Genomic DNA, 8,662 nt, shown 5'->3' on the forward strand with positions numbered 1-8,662 from the left:
CCCAAACACAATTCTGCTCACACACTCACACACAGACAATGAATGAATGAATGATTCTTTATTATTGTGTCATGTATACATTGTATGTGCAGCCCGCATGGGCTTACAAGACACCAATAATTCAAGCAAAGCCAGTGCAGCATATAGGCTTGTGCAATTGAACAGTAACAGCAACAACAACATATCATCATCATCATCATCACCATCACCACCACCACCACCACCACTACCATCACCACCACCACCACCACCACCACCCGCAGCATCAGAGGAAGAAAACGGAGAGACTGGGGAATCTTTTACATTTAGTTCATCGGGCCATCCATGACTAGAGTAGAGTGTGACTGAAAAATCAGAAAATGAAAAACATAAATGTTAATTAAATAATATATCTTGCCTTCTTTTCCAGCTTTCGAGATGAAATTAGCACTCTCAAAGTGATAATACGGAAGATTTTCATCTAAATAAATGTCTGTTAAGTCACTACAGTATCTACAGTATCTGATAGTGACTTAACACAATGGTGATTGAGCCTATGGCCCATTGATGGGAGCCTTTGCATTTTCAGTATTGCAGCATATGAACTTGGTGTCCTGACAACTCTTGTGTGAAGTAGGATAACAAGCAATTTTTTTCCGGTCTCTGCTAGCATTACGGGTGGTTACCATGGCCGAACAAACTGAGTAATGCCACATAATGTGTGTGGGGGGGGGGGTGTGTGTGTCAATGTCAATGTCAATGTCACGTGACGTCCGAAACGTTGTGCTTTTAATAAATCCACTTCGGGAGCATTATGCAGTGTGCGGACCTCTATCTTTTTTCTTAAGTTATCTCATTTGGTCCAGCACCTGTCTACTAGGATGTGCGCGCATTCCACTTTTTTCCCAATGCCACATAATAACACAGTTTGGATCTCACCTGCAATTACCACTGATCGCCAATAGGTGTCACCCAAGAGAACAAAACTGAAATCTTCCGTATTATCACTTTAAATCCTTGAAAATTAAACAACCATTCTAGTTTTTGGTCATCTGACCACCATTTCAGGTTTTTGTCGAGGGATATCATGAAACAATATACAGTATATGTTAGGTCATCATAATTTGTACAATATAAAAGAAAATGGGACTCACTTTTCACTTCCCCCAAATCGCACAGCTCACATAATCGGATCTCCCCTGGAATATTTTTGAATCGTCTGACCTCAATGGCCAGAGCAAGAATACCAGCTCTACAGGCCAAATTTATGTTTGAGATTCACATAAGTCCTTAATTTAGACAGAATTGGTGAAGTCACCAGTGATGTCACTCGAGCACTCAATGATGATGTCATCAGTGATCTGTGATGATGTCATCATTGCTCGATTGACATCACATCATTAGGTAATTAGGGCCATTAATCAGCCCTAATTACTCTCTTTAGACTTCCTGAAAGATTCAGCCCAATCTCACGTAAAATGGCATAGCTGTGGCCGAACACAATTCTGTTCACACATAGACAGACAGACACTTCGCATTCTAATTAATAGGATTAACAGATAGGCTGATTTAGTTGAAAACAGCCACATTTTCACAGTGTAGGGTAGACTGGAAAGGAAGCAATGCCACAATGATTCTTCTTGTTCCTGGCCATTCGGATGTATCCTTCTTCTCCCCATGAAGTTCCCCAGCTAGAAGCACAAAAACACTCACATTTAAGACCTTCCGACATCAAAGCATTCATATGCCTTCATAGAGTACCACAGGGATGATGTACTGTATTTCTGTAAGCCAACCCAACGCGGAAGTTAGGGTGATTTTGTATTGGAATTGGAGTCTCAATAAAAAAAAAATATATATATGATTAACATTTGTTTTATATGTTTTATACTGCGATATTTAGGGTTTATGAGCAAAGCAAAGATATGGGGCTCTATTCTCCCACAGGCCATCGGCGCTATTACGGGCCTTAACCGCAAAAAAACGTGCCTTGCGCCTGTTTCGGCAAGATAGCAATAGGCTTTAGGCTGCCAAATGCGCTTTAGGCCGAATGGGCGTGGCGCAGTCCCAAAGTGGGCGTGTCGGCGCTAAATACCAGCCTAGTGATATCTTGGGACCTGGCCTACATTTAGCGCTTTGCGCTTTTGTAAAGCAGGCCTATTCTGTGCCTTCACTGCTTCTTCTCTGTCACCCTTCTCTCTCTCTCTCTCTGAGTTCCCAGCATGCATTGTGTTTCTTCATTTCGCTACTAAATAGCCACCAAATGAGCCAAAATAGATATAAAAGGTAGTTCTAAATTAATGTGTAATGGTAACACAGCCTGCCATTGTCAACATTTCAATATTGGACCAAATAAAACCTCGAAATGAAAACACCACCCTATGTGAAACATATATGTCCTCCTGGGCCTATATATACCCCTTGTCGAGTTAACGTGATTTAGAGAAGTAACAGCGGAACGCGCTTCGGAACGCGCTTCTAATGGCATCTGCTATACTGTGATGTCCCTCCAATAACTTGGCCCTATTTCACATTTAGTTTTACAATAAAAACACATTTATGCAATGACTTGACATAATGTAGGGTATATTTATGTGCATCATCCTTCCTGCAGCAGGCGAGAGAAAATGATATCTTTCTGGACAAACTTTCACCAATCTAATAGGCTATATTTTTCTAGCTGATGCATAGAACATTATTTTCACTTTGATCTTGCTATAGTGTAGCGTATTTACATGCTTGCAGTATTGAAACTGCAGTTAGATTGGTTTGAGAAGCATAATAATATGGAATAATAGCCTATAATGCAGACAGACAGGCTGGATGAAGGGAGGGGGGGGGGGGGGGCAGAGCGTTTGGCTTTCGTCTGGTTTTGCGGGATCACTGGAATTGGAGCTAAAAAGGCAAGCGTGCGATTCGTTTATTGCACTTATCCAATGAGCATGACGGTGCATAATTTTACGCCTAAAAGGCGTGGTTGTAATGCTTTGGGCTGCATCTAGCGCCAGCACGACGATATCAAGTGCGCCTTTCCACGCCCACTGCTTTGATCTGCGCCTGCCGCTCGGCCTAGAAACTGCGCCGATGCAACGATAGGGGCCATGTTATTTTTTTATGTTTGGTTTATAATAATAAGATAATAAAATATAATAATAAGCTCAGTGTTTCTGCCTGTGTTGCTGTCTGTTGTAGTGTAAAACGACCTAAAGCGAGAGAAGGTGGTGACAGGAAAGTGTGTGAGAAAAGGAGAAAATACTATACACAACAGTATAATCCTAATGCTAACTTAAAATGAGATATTCCTCTAAATAGGGCTAAAAAAACATCCAAATGTCCAAATAACACCCACAATTTTTCCCTTCCTTGCAGCACCCCCTGCTTAAAATGACTTCCAGCGGCCCTGGACAAAGAGTATGTTTGTGTGGGACAATGCCACCAATGCTGAGTAGGGCTGCAGCTCATGTTTATTTTCATTATCGATGAATCTGTTAATTATTTTAGACTGATTAATCATTTGGTTTATAAAATGAAAAATGGCGATTTTCTCCCCAAAGCCCAAGATGACATCCTCAAATGTCTTCTTTTATCCTGACCAACAGGATAAAAGACTAAAGACATCAGAAAGCAGGAACAAGAGAAAAAAAATCTGAAAAATGTCTCTCTCGCTCTCATCTCAATATGTGGGACATCGGAAAAGGCATGAAAATGCTGTGCAGTCCGACACAAAGTAACTAACCAAAATCCCCATACATAAAAACTTTGAGACGAGGGCACCATGCGATGCTAACTTCAGAGTTTTAGGACACTTATCTCCACTCTATTGCCCAAATTGACCATGTATAAAAATACCAGCCTTCCAGCTCCGTCCCATAACAAGCAGGCCATCTGGGTTCAGCCTGCATGCGTTCAGTGCTGTGAAGTAACTTTGAACAACGTAAGGGGGACATTTAAGGGAAAGGGTGTAAGGTGTAAAGAACCTTTAAGCATAAGGAGATCAATCCACCTGTTTTTCACAAGCCAGAAGTCTTTTCCTCTGTAGTCTGTCCCATAGCCCACGGCCAGCATAGCATGATTTGTGTTCTTGGGATTGCAACCTGGTACATTGTATATACCTGAAAGATGAACACAGTTAATAAATGTTCTATATGGTTGCGTAAAACAGTCTAATACAGTGACAAAACAGTGCCACCAAATGCAAACACTTGTGGTGTACCTACAGGTTTTAGTAGTAGAGTGAGGTTTTGAGTCATGCTTTTTTCAGTTTACCCTTGATGCCTGAATCTGATACTTTGATACACAAATTTCTGAACTTTTTGTTCGATATATATACAGTATATATATATATATATATATATATATATATATATATATATATATATATATATATATATATACATATATACACAGTATATAGCTGCTTTCATTCTCTACAAACATAGATTTCAGTTTTCCCGGTGAGTCAAAGCAGTAACTGAGCCCAGAGCCTGAGGTTTGCAGCCTCACCTCGTCTGTAGTGCTGGAACGATGGCAGTGAGGCATCCATCGAAATAGAGATTGGTCCCACCACTGCCAGCATGGCCTTCAGCGTCTTCTCGTCTCCGTAGGGAAGGAACTTGTAACCGTGGCAGTATCCCGCATTCCCCATGAACGAATAGCGACACTTCCCTTCCTTGAGGTGGTGACGAATACAAACAAAACACAATATACAGTATATATTTTCATTACACACATACAGTACACACACACCTACCTGTGTATCCATCTATCTATACACACACACACACACACACACACACACACACACACACACACACACACACCTACCTATGTATCTATACATACACACACACACACACACACACACACACACACACACACACACACACACACACACACACACACCATGTATCTACATTACAAAACACATTTTTGAAAGGTAGATTGGAATGTTGGTGCTACACACCACACCAGATAGACGTTTGTCAAAGTACAATTCCCACTTCAAAACTTAATAAAAATCCATCTTTCATACAACACACTTCATAAGATGAGATGAAATGACAGGTAGCTTGATGTTTGTGTCTGTGCTTTGACAGTCCATGTCAGGGGCGGACTGGGACCATAATTCAGGCCGGGCATTAGATACCATGCAGGCCAGGCCAACACACGCGGACACACAAGATTTGGTGAATATAATGCTAACGTGATGATACATGTTACCTCAATAGAATTCAACATTGCCTAGATACTGTAACTGCAAGTATAATATGAAGACGTAAAAACAAAAACATGCCTCTGTACAAAAGCTTCACAGCAAACTTAATTTAAGGAAGAGTGCAGTGTCCTGTCTTGTCTCGTCTGAGGTTAAATGCAAATACAAAAATAATACAATCAAACTGCTTCATCTCCACTTTAAACTGTATTGGGCAGTCCTACTGATAATCCCATAAAGCACATTAATTTGAAAGCAATAAGCATATAGCCTACATGTTTCACTTTATGCTCTGAAATTGTAGCCTACCTGAAGGTTCCTGATTCTGATAAGTTCAACACCACCTCCAGCTCTGCAGGAGCACCTGCTGCAGTGCTAGTGCTGCTTCTGCCTCCTTCTCCACTTTTGTGAAGAAAACCCCAAAAGCAATCCAATCCATACTTTCAGTTTAGTCACTACTGTTTACATTTGACCAATGGGATTTTTTTTATATAGCCTAATATAAATAAATAAATAAATACAAATTAGTGTTATTAATTTAATTTATCTCGAATATTCTAGAGGCAATAGACAATTGTCTACCACTGATATTGTAGTTTAGGCCAAGACACAACATAGGCTTCTTGCTTTCCACCTCTCTGCACCTCTTTTCTTCTCCATTTTGGCACCATTCAACAGCAAGCCCTACCCACCCATGCTGGGGTCTCAGCAGGTCCTGACTGAAAAGTTAACTCATTCCTCCCTGCCTGGCTGCCTGCAGCCTGCCCGAAGCGCCCGATGATGCAGTCCGCGCCTGGTCCGTGTGACTGAAGATGTCTCTAATTCTACTTTGTTTTTTTCTTTTCTTCTCTTTAGATTAGGGATTGGGATATTTAGAGATCAGCATCAACAACATGATTTATTTACATAAATACTGAGACTAACCTTGCCTTCGTAGGGGTAAGATTTCTCAGAGTCGATGCCTCCGTTGCGTTTTACATATTTGAAGGCTTTATACATGTATCCCCCATTGCAGCCATAGTTCCCATCAGTGCTGCAGTCCACCAGGTTCTGGGGGCTCAAGGGGACCAGGAACCCCTTCCGCTTCATCATCTGGCCCTCAAGAGCTCCTACAGCACTGAACGCCCAGCACGATCCACAATGATGACCCTGTGTGTGTGTGTGTGTGTGTGTGTTTGTGTTTGTGGGGGGGGGGGGGGGGGGGTGCACGTGTGCAAAAAGGAGACAGAAAAAAGGTAGAAGAAATCAGAATTAAAATGCCACAGTCTTTCCATTAGTGTAGTGTCCTCGCTTTTCGTCTTATCTCACTGTACAGCATGGCTCACCTGGTTTTGGACCGGACTGACCAGGCCCTTCTTCCTCCAGTCCACACTGCGAGGAGGGGTCGGAGACATGCTGCTGCTCTCTTGGTTGAAGGTCCAGTTTCGAAAGATTTTAGGGTCTTCCTCCTTTGCGCCGTTCATCTTCTCATTGACTTCCTCTGTTGTCTAATAGAAAGAAGAGGATTCATAAATGTGTGTGTGCAAAGGACAAAAGTATTACAGTTTCAAAAGATGAAACACTACCTCAGGCCTGTTTCATGTTCAAATATATTTACTGTGTCTCTATAGCAGGGTAAGGACACATCAAATATATTTTGTTCTCCCCCGTCTCTCGGTTGCATCCCTGGACCACCACAAGCAGGGGGAGCACTCCTCTCTCTTTAATCCATGGTTGTCCTGCCAGACAATTTGCTACTACTTGTTGACTATTTGTAATCTTGGATATTTTATATCAACTAGAAATCTCCTGCGCTCGATTTCCAGCCTTAAAACCTGTTATATAAGGATTTGTTTCAAAATATCTATGGATAAAATGAATGAGGAATTCTCTTCCGGGGCCAGAGACTTCACGTGACTGTTGAGATATTAAAAATCACAATAGTTTCATATTTGTCACGCTGGCTAATATTTAGATTTGTAAGTTTTAGCACAATCCAGATACACTGACAGTACACAAAGTGCCATGTGTATGAGAGCAAGTTAAATGTTGCTGTTTTTTTTCTCCAGATTTTTTTCTCACCAGATTACAATCTATTAAATCTGTCTATTAGATCTATTAAATATATCATAATCTAAAACAGGTCTATTAGTCATCAGTTTCTCATTCTAGTCCAACTGTGAACAGAACAAGTCTTTAAAGAAACCCTGCGTTAGGCATAAAACTACAAATGCAAACTGTCGATTCATTGATTGATTCATTGATTGATTGACTTTATTGGGTATAACAGTGGAGTAGAAGCCTACCATGTCAGACAGGTGGTTGAGTCCCATAGTGAAGCTGTGCTGTCCTGCTGAAGCCTCCTGGTTGTGTCTCAGCACCAGCTTCAGGTTCTCCTCCCAAACAGTCCTCCTGTAGACCTCACTCTGAAACAAACACATCGTGTGTGTGTGTGTGTGTGTGTGTGTGTGTGTGTGTGTGTGTGTGTGTGTGAGATGTTTTCAGAATCTTACCTGATGATCATAAACCTTCTCATATTTGATCTTCCACTCTTCCCATTGTTCATCTAAGGCAGAGGAAGACTGACAAAGAATCAGAGAGGCCAAAAGCAACACGACACGCAACATGTGCATTCTGCAAAGACAAAAACAACACATTAATGAGCAGATGGATGTCTAATTCGAAAGGTTATTCTGACAATCTAGACAAATCACTCAATCTAAATTTAAATTATCTGAATACATCAAAACTATCTCTGTTTACTAATGTATATGACTGAAGATATTAGCAATATTTCAACATCTTGTTTTATGATGAAACTGCATTTTTCTCAGAATACTGTTTCATCCAAACTATCCAAACACATTGCTACAAATAAGAGAAAAGGTTTAACAGTTACCTTGCTACAATCAGATGTGTTGTGGAAAGAAAGAGCTCTTCTCAGACTGAACATGATAGAATGCCTCCATGCTTCTTTTATAGTTTCCTTGGAGGAGAAAGGCTGTTGGGTAACAAAAGGTGTACTGCACTTACGCCCTTTTCACACCCACAAAAAGCCCACTTTTTGAAAGCAGTGCTGAGAGCCCGGCCAGGGAGGCGGGGCTGGGCAGCTCATTCGCACACCACAGAGAGCAGCGAAGCGTTTACAAGTTAAAACATGACAAATGTGAATATCTGAGTTATGTGGAATTTTTATAAGCATTTTACAAAATGTACATGGAAAAAAGAATGGCGAACGAATGGCTCTGGTGCGTATGCCTAAACCGGAAGTGGGCGTGACTTTGCCGCTCTACTGTATGGCTACATCTCCCCTAGTCTCTCCCCAGACTCAAATTTTACGTTGAATCGCTGCGCTCCGCATACTACATCAGTGAGTCTGTGCCAGTTAACAGCCACTGCTGGTTTTGAAGGCGGGTTGAAATTGAATGAGTGACAGGTCGTAGCACCGATGAGAGAGCAAATGGGCTGCGCCTCTGATCGCAAAGTCATTAC

At 41.4% G+C, this 8,662-nt stretch overlaps 1 protein-coding gene across 1 annotated transcript; it reads right to left on the minus strand.

Annotated features, from left to right (window-relative positions):
- Nucleotides 1–293: 293 nt before the first annotated feature.
- Nucleotides 294–8,105, minus strand: LOC310785585 (cathepsin K-like). Its single transcript, XM_083646710.1, has 8 exons — nucleotides 8,070–8,105; nucleotides 7,684–7,804; nucleotides 7,477–7,596; nucleotides 6,517–6,678; nucleotides 6,116–6,340; nucleotides 4,483–4,648; nucleotides 3,983–4,091; nucleotides 294–1,670 (listed from the first exon to the last, which is right to left on the minus strand). Exons 2-8 carry the CDS (start codon nucleotides 7,801–7,803, stop codon nucleotides 1,571–1,573), a joined length of 1,002 nt encoding a protein of 333 aa, XP_083502836.1. The 5' UTR covers nucleotide 7,804; nucleotides 8,070–8,105; the 3' UTR covers nucleotides 294–1,570.
- Nucleotides 8,106–8,662: the final 557 nt, after the last annotated feature.

This window comes from Poromitra crassiceps (assembly GCF_964638095.1).
Source record: "Poromitra crassiceps genome assembly, chromosome: 11".
Lineage (NCBI taxonomy): Eukaryota > Metazoa > Chordata > Actinopteri > Beryciformes > Melamphaidae > Poromitra > Poromitra crassiceps.

Bases quoted from the DNA above. Each gene is read 5' to 3' on its own strand.
- LOC310785585 (XM_083646710.1), bottom strand. From the start codon at position 7,803: ATGCACATGTTGCGTGTCGTGTTGCTTTTGGCCTCTCTGATTCTTTGT. The intron at 7,597-7,683 runs GTAAGATTCTGA...TGTTTGTTTCAG, and splicing joins AGAAGGTTTATGATCATCAG to AGTGAGGTCTACAGGAGGAC. The intron at 4,092-4,482 runs GTGAGGCTGCAA...TTCATCTTTCAG, and splicing joins GTTCCAGCACTACAGACGAG to GTATATACAATGTACCAGGT.